Here is a 16,747-nt window from a genome sequence, read left to right on the forward strand (position 1 = left end):
ATTGCTGTTGAAAGTTATCAATGAGCAATGTTTATTGATTGCTGTTATTTTGTTGTTATGGCTTTACCCCGTCTTTTGATTTTATGCTCTGTGATAGCTTATTCCTGTGTCCTCTGGGGTGCGATTACCCTCTTAGGAATGAAGTTTTCTTTTTAGTGCCCTTTGCAGAACTATTGCTCAAATTTGGTTTTATTGTGGAATATTCTTTATTATAAGCATCATCATGATTTTACTTTTTTATATTTTTATTAAACATTGTTTATTTTTACATATACATTTATATTATTACACATATATACAATAAACTACCGATAGCAAGAAGAACCATGACACAATCAAGAATTATATAAATGTTACATTTTTAGTTTTTTGGCTATTTGCCTTTTTGGTTTGTTTTTTTTTTTAATTATGTTTCCTTTTTAACACATACATTTATATTATTACACATGAATAAAATAAACTACATACAGCAAGGAGAACCATGAGACAATCAGGAATTACATAAATGTTACATTCATGGTGATTTGGCTATTGGTATTTGGAAAACTTGAAGCAAACATCTTTCCTGTCTTGTTGGTCTAAATTCCTGAATGAAGATCAATATCTATCATATCTCTATTAAGCTGAAACATCTGTCTTGATCTAAAAACATGTTAACACCTAACCAACTAAGGTTAATTGAAAGACTAAACTATCTGGTCTTCAACTCCATTGGAGAATTGAGAAGGAATAAAACTTATGAGTAAACCAGAAGTGCAGGTTAGCAGCTATAATGAAAAAAATGACTGAGACAGTTTACTGCCTCAATAGTCACCCAACACTGCCTATAGCGTTGGAGCATCATCTTCAGCCTTCTGGCCCAATATATCTGACAGACATATTTGTGAGGCAGGAACTACTGAGGACTTGCTCACCCTGACTAGGCAGAGTTTGGCTGTCAACTCTGCCTGCATCCAAGCTTGCCCTTCTTTTTTGGCAGAATTCTGTCTGTGGTAGAAACAAGAACATTTTTCCCAGTAGCTTGTTTGTACATTTGAAGCCATCTCCATAAGGGTATTCTTTGATTCTCATCATGCTCTTTGAGGTAGGCTGGGTGTTTCCAGGAGATAACCTCTCTCATTGTTAATGAGTCTTTAAAATAATAAAAACTTTTAAATGCCACATTCTGTATGTCTCTGAGGGTTATGAAAGCCTTGTCTAACTATTTTACCTTATCTTTCTAGCTGTTGTGCTTAAGATGTATAGTCTTATGATAAAAGTAGACTAGTGATTGACATGACCATGATTTGATCAGCTAAAAATTAACTTGTATAACTTATTTATCCTAAACAGACAGCAATAGCACTTTCAAAGTATTGGAAGTAAACCTTATATTATAATTGAGTTGTATGGGTACAATACCTCATATTAGAGTAGAAATATATATAATGAAGAATAATCTTACATTTGAATTCTATACCACTGTATCTAAAATTAAACTTATTTTGCATCTAGATACAAAATTCTATACGGTGAATTAAATAACCTTATGAGTGACAATTGAGACACTAAGTTGAGGAGTAGATTTACTAATCTACCTTTTGATCTATCTTCCCTATATATTTCTATATTCCCACTTCTTTCTTTTCAACCCCTATCTCCAAACCTAAGAATGGGAGATAAAGGAAAAGAGAGACATCCCTGAGTCCAAACTTTTTTCTCTCTAAATGAGACCAATTATAACTTATAGCCAACTCCCATTGAAAATAACCCTCTATAGCCCAAGAAAGCAACCAAAAACCTACATAAACCCCCTTAAAGGAAATGTGACATCATTCTCTTAAGGTTTCTTCCAGCTGATTTGGAACAAATAATACCTCTGCCTTTTAGTTAGTTTGGCTAAAGGTTTATCAATCTTGTTGATTTTCTCAAAGAACTAGCTCTTGGTTTCATTGATTCTTTGAACTGATTTCTTTGTTTCCAATTTATTGAGATCAGCCCTGTCTTTGATGATTTACATCCATCTATTCCTCTTGGGTGTGTCTGCTTCTTTTTGTTCTAGAACTTTCAGGTGTGCTGTTAAGTTACTAGTATGGGATCTCTCCAGCTTCTTTATAAAGGCACTTAGTGCTATGAACTTTCCTCTTAGCACCATTTTCATGAAGTACATAAGTTTGGGTATGTTGTGCCTTCAGTTTTGTTGAATTCTAGGAAGTTTTAAATTTCTCTTTTATTTCATCCCTTACCCAGATGTCAAAGAGCAGGGATTTGTTCTGTTTCCATGAGTTTGTAGGCTTTTGGTTGTTTCTTTTATTGTTGAGTTTCAGCTTTAATCCATGGTGGTCTGATAAGATGCAAGGGATTATTTCAATTTTCTTATAGCTGTTGAGGTTTGCTTTATGGCCAAGTATGTGGTCAATTTTGGAGAAGGTTCTGTGAGGTTCTGAAAGGAAGGTGTATTCCTTTTGTTTGGATGAACTGTTCTATAGATATCAGTTATGCCCATTTGTTTCATGATGTTTATTAGTTTCCTTGTTTCTCCATTTATTTTCTGTCTTCATGATCTGTCTATCGGAGAGAGAGAGGAGTGTTGAAGTCTCCCACTATTAATATGTGGGTTTCAATGTGTGATTTAAGCTTTAGTAATGTTTCTTTTTTGAATGTGGATGCTCCTGTATTTGGGGAATAGTTGTTCAGAATTCAAACATCAACTTGGAGTATGTTTCCTTTTGATTACTTTTGGTTGAAAGTCTATTTTATTAGATACTATAATGGCTACTCCAGCTTGCTTCTTGGGTCTGTTTGCTTGGAATACAATTTTCTAACCTTTTACTCTGAGGTAATGTCTATTTTTATTGCTGAGCTGTGTTTCTTGTATGCAGCAGAATGATGGATCCTGTTTTTGCATACATTTTGTCAGCCTGTGTCTTTTTACTAGGAGAGTTGAGGCCATTGATGTTAAGAGATATTAATGACCAGTGGTTGTTAGTTCCTTCTATTTTGATGTTGGTGATGGTAGTGTATGTGTGTGTTTCTGTGTTTCAGATTTGTGGGTGTGGAATTATTTATTTCCTGTGTTTTGCTGGTGTAGTTAGCCTCTTTGAGTTGGAGTTTTCCTTCTAGTATCTTCTGTAGGACTTGATTTGTGGTTAGATACTGATTTAACTTGGTTTTGTCATAGAATATCTTGTTTTCTCCATCTTTGGTGGTTGAAAGTTTTGCTGGGCATAATAATCTATGCTGGTATCTGTGGTCTCTTAATGTTTGCATGGCTTCCATCCAGGCCCTTCTAGCTTTCATGGTCTCTGTTGAGAAGCCAGGTGTAATTCTGATGAGTTTGCCTTTATATGTGACTTGACCATTTTCCCTTGCAGCTTTTAATATTCTTTCTTTGTTCTGTACATTTAATGTTTTGATTATTATATCGCAGCAAGATTTTCTTTTCTGGTTGAATCTATTTGGTGTTCTGTAGGCTTCTATTATGTTTATGGGCATTTCTTTCTTTAGGTTGGGGAAGTTTTCTTCTATGATTATGTTGAAAATGTTTTCTGGGCCTTAGAGCTTGGACTCTTCTCCTTCTTCTATTTGGAGTCTTCTCCTTCTATTCCTACTATTCTTAGATTTGGTCTTTTTATAGTGTCCCAGATTTCTTGGGTGTTTTGTGTTAGGAACTTTTAAGTTTTAACATTTTCTTTGATTGATGTACTGATAACTTCGATCTTATCTTCCACAGTTGAGATTCTCTCTTCCATCTCTTGTATTCATTTGGTGTGGCTTGTGTCCATGATTCCTATTCTCTTCCCTGTGTTTTCCAACTCTAAGATTGCCTCAGCTTGTGCTTTTTTGCTTGTAATTCCCTCTTTAGGTCTTGAATAGTCTTATTCATTTCTTTCTCCCATTTGATTGAATTTTCCTGTAATTCTTTATAGGATTTATTCAATTCTTTCATGTGTTTAGATGTATTTTCCTGTAATTCTTTATAGCATGTATGCAATTCCTTCATCTCTTTGGATGTATTTTCCTGTAATTCTTTATAAAATTTATTCAAGTCCTTCATCTGTTTAAATGTATTTTTCTGTGTTTCTTTGAGTGATTTAATTTCATCGTTCAAAGCTCCTATCATTTTTATCACCTTAGATTTGAAGTCTTCTCCTTGTATGTCATGGGTGTTCATATCACCAGGGCTTGCTGTGGTAGAATCACTGGTTTCCAGTGGTGTTATATGGCTCTGAATTTTGTTGCTAGGCTTCTTGCACTGTCCTTTAGGCATCTGGTTGTCTCAGTTCCTCCAACGAGTTTGCTGTCTGTGTCCCACATTGGCCAGGCAGGTTGGGAGCAAGTAAAGTGAACTCCAAACCAAAGTTTGTTTGCTAGGGCTCCCCAGGATAGTGGGTGTTAGAGCCTGCACCCAGCTCTGCACCACTGGGTTTCCTTACTGTATCCTAGTTGGGTCAGGCAGGAGAGGAGTGGGCTGATAGATTTCCAAGCCCAAGGTACACAGGTGCCCTACAGTCCTTTTTGAGATGGCATGGATCTGCCCATTTCCTCTGTGTTCCAAATGGTCTAGGCTAATATGCAGCTGGAGGGCTGTGAGAGATTCAAGCTTGGATCTGCTCAGGTACCCTACAGATCTTTTGGAGATGGCAGCAAATATGAGTCTTAATCTGCATCAGACATAGCTCTGGCTATCTTCTCTGTATCCCAGTTGGGCCAGGCTGGTAAACACCCGAGAGGCTGAGGGGGACAAGAGCCCAAAGCTGCTGATATGTTCTACAGGCCTTCTTGCGATGACAGGGCTCTGCTTATCTGCTCTGTGACCCAGTTAGGCTAGTCCAGTAAGCAGCTGGCTGGTGGAGAGAGATTAGAGCTCAAAGTTGCTTATGTGTGATGTGGCCCACACAGGTCTCTGCTCTGCATGTCTGCTCTGTGACCTAGATGGATTAGGCCAATAAACTGCAGGTGGGCAGAGTGAGAGCAGAGCCAGAAGCTGCTATCCTGCAGATTGTGGCCCACCCATGTCTCTGCTCAGCCTATTTGCTTTGTGTCTTAACTGTGTCAGAGTAGTATGCTTCAGGCCAGTAGCTGACACAAAGGAATGAAGATGAGCAATGAGGATATGCTTTAAGGAAAGAGGAAAGAGCCAGAGAACTTGGATATACACCAAGAGGTAGAGTTCCTAGGGAGTGGAATTAGGACCAGAGGGGGGGCTCCTTCAGGTAGGCTGCTACAGAACTAAGAGTAATTCTGAAAAGTCCAGAATGGAGAACAAGAGTAATAGTAAAAATTGTCTACTTAGATGTAATTTATTGTGGACACCGGGACTTTCTGGTAGAAAGTATTTTTCCCAGGTTTAATGGGGACCCAATGGAATAGAGATGGCCTAAAAGGAATGGCTGAGAGAGTCTTCCAGAAAGGGCTAAGTGTACCATAGGTCTGCACCAAGTGGCAAAGTCCCCGGGGAATGCAGAGGTAGGGTATGAGGAAATGACTCCTGCAAGTAGGCTACAGAAGGGCAAAAAAATAAGTATGGAAAGACGGGGATGAAAGAAGCAGAGTCCCCAGGGAATGGAGGAGAGGTGAGAGAAAGTACTTCTGTAAACAGGACTAAGTCTGGAGCGAGTGGAGTGAAGGTCGGGCAGGATAGTGAAAGATCACCTACCTCCATGCCAGCCAGTGTGGTTGCTGGAGGGCCCAGGTAGAAAGTGGTTCTGCAGACTGGCAGCTGTCACAAGGGAGTGGACATAGCCTATCCAGGAGGACGGAGCGGGTCAGTGGAAGAGAACTAAGAGGGTCCTGCTACTCAGGCTTTTAACAGATTGCTTGACACCCACATGCCTTGGTAAGAGACTTCTTATTGTCTATTTCTATTTCGTTTCTAATACTTTCACCACCTGAAAAGACATATATAGAAGCTCTTTGGGCATCCTTTAGCCCAGTTAAGGTGAGCAAGATTATTAGCCTTCTCCCTGCCTGCCCAGTGAGGGACACGGACACACTTATGCAGAGTTCATTTGGGACACTGAACACTCCATTCTAAGATTTCCCTCTGGTCAAACAAGAGTACACTTTTTAGAAAATTTTGGGCTTAAAAAATTGAATTATTAAAAAAAAAAAAAACAAGCAATCCACCATGCCATTTCTAAGAAAACATGTGCTTCTTAAATTGAAAATTCTGCCTCATTAACTCCCTGAAAAGTGAAGGTGGGTGTTTACTGGAGAGCTCTGTGAACGAGCTAATCTGCAATAAAGTGAGACCCCTGGAAGGAACATCTTTCAAATGTTCTAGCTGAATGTTCCTATTGGAGGGATTTGTATTTAACGGATGACAAGTTAATGTGTCTTTAGTGTCTTGAAGTTGTGGTAAAACTGCTAAAAGGTATGATAAATGCTGTGTGTGCTATTATCTATTTTACTGATATATTAACTTGCTCGTTAAGCAGGATTCTAAAAAATGTTGTCCAACTCACCAGAACGTTTATTTGGAAGTCAGTATTGTGCTTAACTTCCCAGCTGGCTGTTTTTCCTTTTGACTTTTTAATGGGTCTCTGGCTTTGAGTTTTTGAGGATGAAAAGAAATGTTTTTCAGACATCTCTATTGGCTTCTCCCAAACCCAGAAGGACAAACCAAAACACCGAGACAAATTCTATCTACTTAAAAGAACCAATCAATCTCTATTTTCAGGATCCCAAGCCATAAGCTGTCAAAATCTTCCTATCTGCTGAATTTTAGCTAAAGCCTCCCCTCGGAAACAAACGATCTAGCAATGGTTGTGAAGACCTCTGACACATATAGAAGTAAACAAGCAGGTGTTATTTTTGCTCTTACACTGAGACAAAGGTAATCCAAATCACAACATAGCATTACATAAAGAGCAAATGGGAACATGCCTGGCCCATGACCAACAACTTCATCTGACATCCAGGAGGCTAATCTTTAGAGCTCTGTGTATTAAGTGACTCAGTGTCATCTTTAGTCATATTACTTCCTGACCCAGAGGCATAGCTTTGTGCGGCCACTGAAGAACTCCGTTTTGTTTCTCCCCTACCTATAAGTGCACATTAACTTTGGCCACTCTTCAGATTCCAAACTGTCTTCCTTTCATATCTCACAGACCTTGCTTTATGTTTTCTGATTCAGTAAAGGCTAACTTGCATTTAGTCTTGACTGAGGTGTGATACTATGCCTATATTCTCACTTCTGATGCAAAAGAAGTTCAATAGAAATAGTGATTCGCTTAATAGGTACATGGGCTTCAGCACTACCTTGTCCTCTATCTTGACTTAACCATTTACAGTCCCTTGTGCACATCGTGTTCTTTGGACGTGCTCTGTAGTTTTTTCTGTGCAATCACTATCTAGATAAATCCCCAGCTGTGTTTGAAACTTCAACTTAGGGACCTTTTTTTCTGACTTACTGACTCCATTCATTGTCTCATCCCTGCTTGCCTCAAGGATGCGTAGAGAATGGGGCCTACCCTGTGGCATGTATGAATGGTAGCCTCTGAAGTGTCTCTGGGCCTGATCTACTCTACTGGGCCTTTTTCTCAAATACTCTTTCCCCCCAGCCCACTCCTGTATGCTCCAGAAGCCCCAGGGTGAACATTAGTTTTAATTGTTTGCTTGAAATCTAACCCCTTAGTGGAGCATGGCCCAGGGCAAAGTTTGGGCTCTAGTCCTCTTTTCTCAGTACTCTGTAGCAAAAGGTGTGACAAGCGTTGGATTAATTGGTATGTTCATGGTTAGTGAATTCACAAATGAATGAACTAATTTTGAACGAAGGCAGCTGTAAAGTGGAGGATAGTAATTTGCCTCTGTAAGGACAGGAAAAAAAAAAAGGAGATCAAATAAGTAAAGAAATCCTCCGTTAATCATTTGATTAATTTTTCCCTGAAGATGACCTGGTTCCACACCAAGCTGCTTCAGAGTTCCTTGGCATCTTAGTAATAGTTGGCCCCTAATTCAGTAGGAAAATATACAAGGGATGAGGACAGAAGAGTGATAAAGGTATTCTTAAAGAGCGGGGTATATAACACGAGATCATGGTAACATTTGGTTTTCTGATACCGTCATGATACTCATTCAGCAGCCTTTGTGAATGAAAATGAAGTCAATATTTGTACATCCCAAATTGGAAAGTCCCTTCCCCATTCCCTACTGCTAGTTTTCCTCAGTTCTTGTTCTTGCCTCAAAATCAGCAATTCTCAACCTTCCTAATGCTGCAACTTTTTAATACAGTTTCCTGGTGTTGCAGTGACTGCCCCCCCCCACAACAACAAAAAAATATTTTGTTGCTATTACATATCTCCACCTCTGCCACTGTTTTGAATTGTAATGTAAATACTGATACGCAAGATATCTGATATGTGACCTCTTTGGGGGAAGTCACGATCTACAGCTAGAGAACTACTTTTCTCTAAAGGGTCAAAACTCCCTGATTTGCTTGAAAACATTCATCCTGACCTTGTACCTTAGAGCAGAAATCTTCTCCAGGAGGCTAGGAATACTGGATTATATGTTACAGAGGTCTTACTGGTTGACGTCCTGACTATGCAGAAGGCATATGGCTTGAAACTACTCTACTATTCAGTGAGAACCATAGCCAAAATGAATTATTGCTGGTTTAACTGTTAGCTCTCAACGGTTATCTGTGGTGTTACATATCTTGTCTTTTTGTTTCATCATGATTATTGAACTTGGAAATGATTTTCCACCCACGATCTTAATTAAATTCTCTATACATGCATATTGAAGCACAAATCTAGTTTGCTTTCTGTTGCCGTAATGAACACCCTCACCAAGAGCAACTTGCAGAGGAAAGGGTCCTTTCGGCTTACAGATTGCAGTCCATCACTGAGAGAAACCAAGGCAGGAGCCTGGAAGACAGGAAGGGAAGCAGAGGCCACGGAGGAACCCTACTTACTAGCTTGCTCTGCTTGTTTGATTACACAACCCAGAACCTCCTGTCTCCTGGTGGTACCATCCACAATACACTGCATCTTCCCACATCAATTATTAACCAAGAAAGTGTCTCATGGGCACAGCAAAAGCCAGTCAGAGGGAGGCAATACTTCAATTGTGTTTTTGGTTTCCCAGGTAACTTTAATTAGTGTCAACTTGGCAAAGACTATGCAGCCCGAGCACCTAGTTGTCTCTGAAGGAGGCTGTTGTGATTAGCATCCCTGCCTCTGCCTTCCAAGGCTTTTGAATTCTGCTCTAGCTAGGAAGGAAGAAATAATTGTTTATGTGAGCGGGGTTTGTAATCTGACACATATATTTGCCTGGGATGAGTTTATAAGCTCGAAAAACAGTGGCACCTTTAGAAAGGATTACTGTTTTAAAGACCAACTTCATTTGAATACTCGTTTGTCTTTTGTCACGTCTTCCTTGAATTTGTGGACTTTAAGCTCACCTGTCCCTCTCATTATATTCATCCAATGAGTATAGCTGCATGTCAGTAAGTGAAATACATTAATGAATGAATAGATGAAAAGAAAATGTAAAGCCCAGCATAATATCCTTAAAGAAATATGTAGTGACGTTGAAAACTGAAAATCCCATGCCGTTTACAACAACTCTGAAATCAATACAACCAAGACGGTCAGTTGGTAGTTTCTATGTTTCGGTTACTTTCCTGTAACTGTAACCAAAGTCGGTCAGAGAACAATACAGAAGAAAGGAAGATATATTTCGGTTGGCATCTTCAGAAGTTTGGCTTCCTATTTCTTGGCTTACTTCCCAGTCTGGACTCCCCTTGGTTCCTGAGACCATAGCTGAAAGGATTTAGACAAGCTATGCGGAGCCCGGTATAGAGGGGAGGTAGAATGTGTCGCACAGAGAAGCAGAGCACAGTCTGAAGAGAGAGCGGTGCTCAGAGAGACCACTGTGTCGGTCGGCATTTTAAGAAATATTTATACGGCTCCTAAAGCCTTTAGACCACGCAGATCTACCTGAGGGACCTTGTCTTAGGCATTCGAGTAGTTGGCAGAGCATTTGAATTGACTCTTATTGGAAGGGGGAACACCTGTGGCAATGGAGAATGCCCAAGAGTTAGGATTCCTGGAGCCAGATTTAGATGGTTATCTACTAATTATATCCCAGGCAGTTTAGCGAGGCAAGTCTCCCGCACCCCCACCCCTGATAGTGAGTGGTATGACTAAGGGTCCATTCCTCTGACCAGTTATTAGAGTCCCAAAATTCCAGTCTTTGTTTCCTTAGCTGTTGAGTGTGAGGGAGGAGTCTGACTCGGTGTCCCCTAAGCCTATGAATGTGTAAGTAGACACGTAACAGTGATGAAGAAGCATAGTGGCGAAAGAGCGCAGAAGTGGAAACCGTTCACCTCCTCTAAGAAGGACACAGACAATGAGGAAGGGAGCAGAGATGAGGTGCATGCTCCAAGGCATAGCTCTTGGGGTCTCCTTCTTCCAGCTATGCCCCACCTTTCAAGGGTCAAACTTTCAGTAAATGAGTGTCATGGGGTGGCACTTTATATCCAGCCATAATATAGAGTACAAATATTTCCTGAAGCCTTGGAGAAAGCAGAATTATGCTGTAAGAGCTATGCCTGCTGCCAGGTCAGGAGCCGGGGGTAATTCTCCCTGCATCTGAGCCAAGAAAGTACAGTACCAGCAAAGGTATGGGGTGGTGGATGACAACGCCTTTTCAAATGGAGAACTGGAGAAAGCAAAGCTTTAAAAAAAAATCAAAACCAAACAATTAAAAGCCCAAAGTTGGAAAAAATGAAAGAGATCTGAGCTCTGTGTGAGCTTTTCTAAAAGATTTTGAGCCAAAAAGTGACTAGCTACAAAGCCAGGCTGTTCTGAAGATGGAGATCACTTTTAGAAAGTTACTGACGATATAGCTTTATTCCCCAGTCACCTAGTGCTCACGGTCAATGTATTCATGTATTGAATATCAATATTCATAAACAATTTCTGTTCACAGGAGAGGAGAAACTGGGAGGTTAGGTCTGGGGCTTCTCGGGGTTCATGGAAATGAATGACCATGTCCATTTTAGTCATCGTTGGGAATCTTACATCATCATTGTGTTTTTTCAAGACAGTAAAAATAAATGGCTAGGTACGCTTAAATAAAACTGTGCTTTCTTGATTTTGCAGAGTTCTGAGGCATGGAGCTTCCATCCGGTTTAGAAGGAAGTAAAGTGCATACGATGATGCCACAACACATATAAGGTCTACAGACAGCCACCAACTAACTCCTCGGTTGCAAAATTTTTAGATTGCTGAGTAATATGCTGCCTTTGCAAGAGGACAAGAAATTAGTGCCCAAAAGACGTGTTCTTCAGTATTTTGACTAGACCTGCTCTCAAGACAATGGCTTCAAAGGTCTCCTGCCTGTATGTATTGACCGTTGTGTGCTGGGCCAGCGCTCTCTGGTATTTGAGCATAACACGACCTACTTCATCCTATACTGGCTCAAAGCCATTCAGTCACCTAACAGTTGCCAGGAAAAACTTCACCTTTGGCAACATAAGAACTCGACCTATAAACCCACATTCATTCGAGTTTCTTATAAACGAGCCCAACAAATGTGAGAAAAACATTCCTTTCCTAGTAATCCTCATTAGCACCACACACAAGGAATTTGATGCCCGCCAGGCGATCCGGGAGACATGGGGGGATGAGAACAACTTTAAAGGGATCAAGATAGCCACACTTTTCCTCCTGGGCAAAAATGCTGATCCCGTTCTGAACCAGATGGTGGAGCAAGAGAGCCAGATCTTCCACGACATCATAGTAGAGGACTTCATTGACTCCTACCACAACCTCACCCTCAAAACCTTAATGGGGATGAGATGGGTCGCCACTTTCTGTTCAAAAGCCAAGTACGTCATGAAAACAGACAGTGACATTTTTGTCAACATGGACAACCTTATTTATAAACTTCTGAAACCCTCTACCAAGCCAAGAAGAAGGTATTTTACCGGTTATGTCATCAATGGTGGGCCGATCCGGGATGTCCGCAGTAAGTGGTATATGCCTAGGGATTTGTACCCGGACAGCAACTACCCTCCATTCTGTTCAGGGACTGGCTATATCTTTTCCGCTGATGTGGCTGAACTCATTTACAAGACCTCGCTCCACACTAGGCTGCTTCATCTTGAAGATGTGTACGTGGGACTGTGTCTTCGTAAGCTAGGCATACATCCTTTTCAGAATAGTGGATTCAATCACTGGAAAATGGCCTATAGTTTGTGTAGGTACCGCCGTGTCATCACCGTCCATCAGATCTCTCCAGAGGAAATGCACAGAATCTGGAATGACATGTCAAGCAAGAAGCATCTCCGGTGTTAGGATTTTTATCAATGTAAATAAGTTTCTTTTCTAAGAAATGGGGACCAAGGTGTTGGTATTTTACAGGTGTCACCGAGGGAACATGAAGTGGTAAGGGGTTTTGTAAAGTTTTTTGCTTCCTGTTTCTAGTTTCTTTCTTGGATTAGTAATTTACAAGTATTGGGCTCGGTCATAGAAACAGTGAGTTAGTTAGAAAGGCCAGATTTCATTCTCCGGCCCTACGACATTGCCATTTATTTTAAAAAGCGACTCTAAATAACTGCTAGGCTTCATGCACTGTGCATCTGAGATAAAAATCTGGTCAGGAAATAGAAACTCCCAGCAAGATCTTCATACCATCTCTGCAAAAGTAAATAGTAACTCTCTTTGAAAGATAAAAACAAGTCAGGAAGACACACTGGATGTGATTATCAACGCTGTGTGTTGTTGTCACATTGCATTTTTACACTGCAACACAATGTGAACAGAATTTGAGATCCTACCAATAAGTGATTTTATTCCTGGTAGGGAGACCATGATGAAACAGATGGGAATTTCAACTTGGGAATCAACTATTCTGTATGTATAGAAAACACTTCAGCTTGTACTTCCAAGGATTAAATCTGGTCATCAGGTGGGATGTACATAAAATGCTACTTTAAGTAAGCAAATAAACATTTTTTTTTTCAGAATAAATATTACATGGTGCCACCAAGGAGACTGCCAAACGTAGTGCTCTCACTTGCTTCCCTCCATATACTGCCCTTATGTGCATTTTACAGTTTTTGGAACAGGCAGGTGTATGGCTCCATGCGTAGAAAACACGTTGGTAGGAGGCCCAGAAACAATATAGAACAATTGATAAATTAATAAAGTGCAAATTTAACTATCCATTCTAACTAACATAAGCTTAGCAGTAGTGTACAATGCCCCTCTCAGACATTTGTCAAGCACGTAAGAAAGATATGATACCTGTGGTACAGGCACTGAAAGATGTGGCCCTGCTACCGATAGAAGTAATGCTCTTAACATCTAAAATATTCAAGTACCATTAGCAACAAAGCTGTTTGAGATGTTCTGGAGGTTCTGTGGCTGAAATCCATGGGAAGAAAGAGTGGGGAAGCCTAAGTTCAGATCCCATTGATGCCACAAACTTACATGGACCATATGAACAGGCATCTCATTTTTGAGGTACTTCTATATGCTCATTTGTAAAATGGCTAAAAAGAAAAAAAATCTACCTCACAGGTACTGTGAGAGCAAATCACATTTGCTAATAGGTATTTTGAGATCTTAAGTTTAAAAGGTGCTACGTAATGCCATATACCATGCATTATGCTAAATGCTAAAAATGATTATAGTAATTATAGAGATGGTCATCTGTTGTGGTAACATCATCTTAATATAATAATTTACCAAAATAAAGATTGACTGTGAACTATCAGTGTACCTAATTCTTCCAAGACTTTGATGTTTCCTTGGTTGTAATGTAGTTGACTGGGGAAGCTTGGATTTCTCTATGTCTCTGGTTGTGATGACAAATGTGTTATGTCAGTGTGTTGCCTTGGTACCCCAGGATGTTTAAATCAAGAGCATCTGCTTTGATTTGGAGCGGAGCTTTGCATATGTATTGCAAAATGCATCCTGAAAACTTAAATTATAGGAAACATTTGCTCTGAATTCTTAAAAGTTTTTAGGACACATAGAGCTAATCTTCTCTACCAGAAGATGAATAAATGCTCAACATCCCTACAGGTTGCCCATCTACCATTCATTAGGGAACTCAAGGTTGTCATTTGAAGAACTCCCCACAGATGAAAGAGTGGTTTCCTTTCTCTATTTCATTTGCATCTTGACTCTGGAATACCCGCCCCCCCAGAGAAGCTGATGGCGATGGGGAAACAATGAGATAATAATCACATAACCCCTTGCTAGGAAACACTAGATCTCTCATTAGACCCAGAGTACGAAGTGATACAGGACTTCCTGTCCTTTAAAATGATGGGTTTTGATTACTGAGCACTGTCAGGTGGCCTGGAAAGACATGAAACAGGATAAGATGAGCCACCCTCCCACCATCTAGCTGTGAGCTCCAACTCCTGGGAAAGTCAGACCTTCTCATGCCTTGTTTTCTTCCCAGTTGCACAGACAAATGCAAACTCTGTCTCCTTCTATGGCCTTGCATCTACCCCATGCTCAGCCAAGCCACTTTTCATGTCAAGAATTTCACGTTATAATAACCATTTATGTACATCAATGAATTGCTTTATACGTATGTACAGAATATGCACAGAGCCCTAATCTTGAAAAGGAGCAAAAAAAAAAAAAATCAGAAAATTACATGTCTTAAAGGACTATTTCTTAACTTTTTTATGCTACATAGTATCCATATGGCAAACATGTAAATAGACATCCAAGATTACATGTGTATATATTTTAAAGGCACCTTTTTTGTCACCCCAATTGTATTTACAGCTAGAATCTGCTTGACATGTAACATTTTCTTCTGCATGGAGCTTGATGAGGCAAGGCCATTTGTCCAGTATTTAAATAGCCTTAAGCATGATCGCTCTTTGGTTTTTGTTTTTGTTTGTTTGGATATTCAAAAAATGTTTAACTTGTCAAGGAAAAGCTCTAATTTTTACTTTTGTTAGTTCTATGACAAAAAACTAGTCAAATTATTATTGCATTTTTTTTGTTAAGCCATTCTTACCATTCCTTTGAGGAAAAAAATCATAATAATGGCAGTATTCTGGGGCTGGGGTGTGACTCAGTGGTAAAGCATTTGCCTGGCATGCAAAGGGCTCTGTGCTCAGTCCTCAGCATTGCAATAATATTGTACCAGAAGCCATTCAAATAATCTTTCTAAACACTATCTGATTCCCTATTATTTCTCCATTATGTACTGGATAACGTGAGCATCTATAATCTTAAATTTTTCTTCATGTATTTCTTAGAGGAAAGATGATTTCTCTCTGGTGCCTCGTTTATGTGGCTTCGTGTCCTCTTGGAGCAGTTTCAATATACAACAACGTACTTTTCAATAACCAGATTCAAAACATGAAGATAATTTTTATTTGAATTAAATCTAGAAGAATAGAACCCCTTGTGTGATAAGATATGGAGGGGAAACAAACTCTTTACAGAGAAGTCAAGGAAGGAGTTTCTCAATCAAATTTCTTCTAACAAAAGACAATGGAATATTTATGTACAGTGTGTGGAATTCATTTTCTACCTTTCCTAATACGTGGGTTCAATGGGGGAATTGATTGTATCATTTCTGTAAAGGTGAAGATACTTTTTATAAGCAACAAGTAACCTGTGAATGAAAGAATTCACTAGAAACGCTTGATGATAATTGACCTTTAGGTATATTGTTATATATGAATGATTGTATTTATGTATTTATTTGTTCAAAATTGTACATATGGTTTTGCCAAAAGTAACTGTGTGTTAAAGTGCACTCTCTGGGTTTGTAGTACTATTTAGGGTTACATGGGTTGCCAATCAAGCTGCTAATCAGAATACTATTTTTTTGTATCAGTGTTACAACATGTGACAAATAGCTAAAGCTGTCTTTTCATTCATTTTCTTTCCCTTCCTCTTAAAATGTAAACTGTGGGATGAAAGCACGATGCGAATGCACAGGCCCATCTGTCAAGAGGAAGATCATGGTTCCATAAAGCTGATTTTTTAAACTCCTGGGACAAATAAACAAAAGAAGAACTCATTCTGTTTTCTGGCTCTCTTTGGGGAGACGTCACTGTTGATGTGATGTTGTCTTTCTAACAATTTCAACATACGCAATGGCTTAAACAACTCAGAGCTTGTCCATAGCAACGCGAGGCAAAATAGCGGTGAACTTGTAGACTTTTAGTACAATAAACAAGCTATGGACTACCTCTGGATGTAGGACATGTGATTCTCACTTACTTCTCATTGGCTTCAGGGAAGCATCTTTCCTATCTAATTGTGTGTGTGTGTGTGTGGCTTCAGGGAAGCATCTTTCCTATCTAATTGTGTGTGTGTGTGTGTGTGTGTGTGTGTGTGTGTGTGTGTGTTGAAAATGCCAACAAATTCAACCTACAGAGGAGCAGGAATGTGCTCAGCAAACCAGGGCCCCTTAAATCTAAAGCAAAATAATCATTTGATCTTTCATCCACAGATCTATTTTGGAATTTTCACATACAGCTTCATGAATGGAAAAGTTATTCCAACATTCTATAGCATAAGCAAGTAGATACTGACTCCTGATTGCTAACTGTAAGCAAGAGGCTAAGATCAATTTTAGAACAAAGAGGTTTTTAATATTATTAATAATTTTGATCCAGCTAAAGAGCTCTTCACATTCTAAAGGAAATGTAGACTTTGGTTTAACTCCTCTTCTCACTATACCTCAAATTCCACAAAGGCAAAGTGAGTAAACAATAAAAACATAAAATACGCAGTTTTGTATTCTGTGTGACTTTTTAGAAGAG

At 39.5% G+C, this 16,747-nt stretch overlaps 1 protein-coding gene across 1 annotated transcript; it reads left to right on the top strand.

Annotated features, from left to right (window-relative positions):
* The first annotated feature begins 10,978 nt into the window (after window positions 1-10,978).
* B3GALT1 (beta-1,3-galactosyltransferase 1) lies at window positions 10,979-16,165 on the top strand. Its single transcript, XM_084800142.1, has one exon. The coding sequence runs from the start codon at window positions 11,310-11,312 to the stop codon at window positions 12,288-12,290; it is 981 nt and encodes a 326-aa protein (XP_084656268.1). The 5' UTR covers window positions 10,979-11,309; the 3' UTR covers window positions 12,291-16,165.
* The last annotated feature ends 582 nt before the right edge of the window (window positions 16,166-16,747 follow it).

This window comes from Acomys minous (assembly GCF_964271855.1).
Source record: "Acomys minous genome assembly, chromosome: 10".
Lineage (NCBI taxonomy): Eukaryota > Metazoa > Chordata > Mammalia > Rodentia > Muridae > Acomys > Acomys minous.

What these genes read in the sequence shown, in the direction of transcription:
- B3GALT1 (XM_084800142.1), top strand. Translation starts at nt 11,310, where the DNA reads ATGGCTTCAAAGGTCTCCTGCCTGTATGTATTGACCGTTGTGTGCTGG.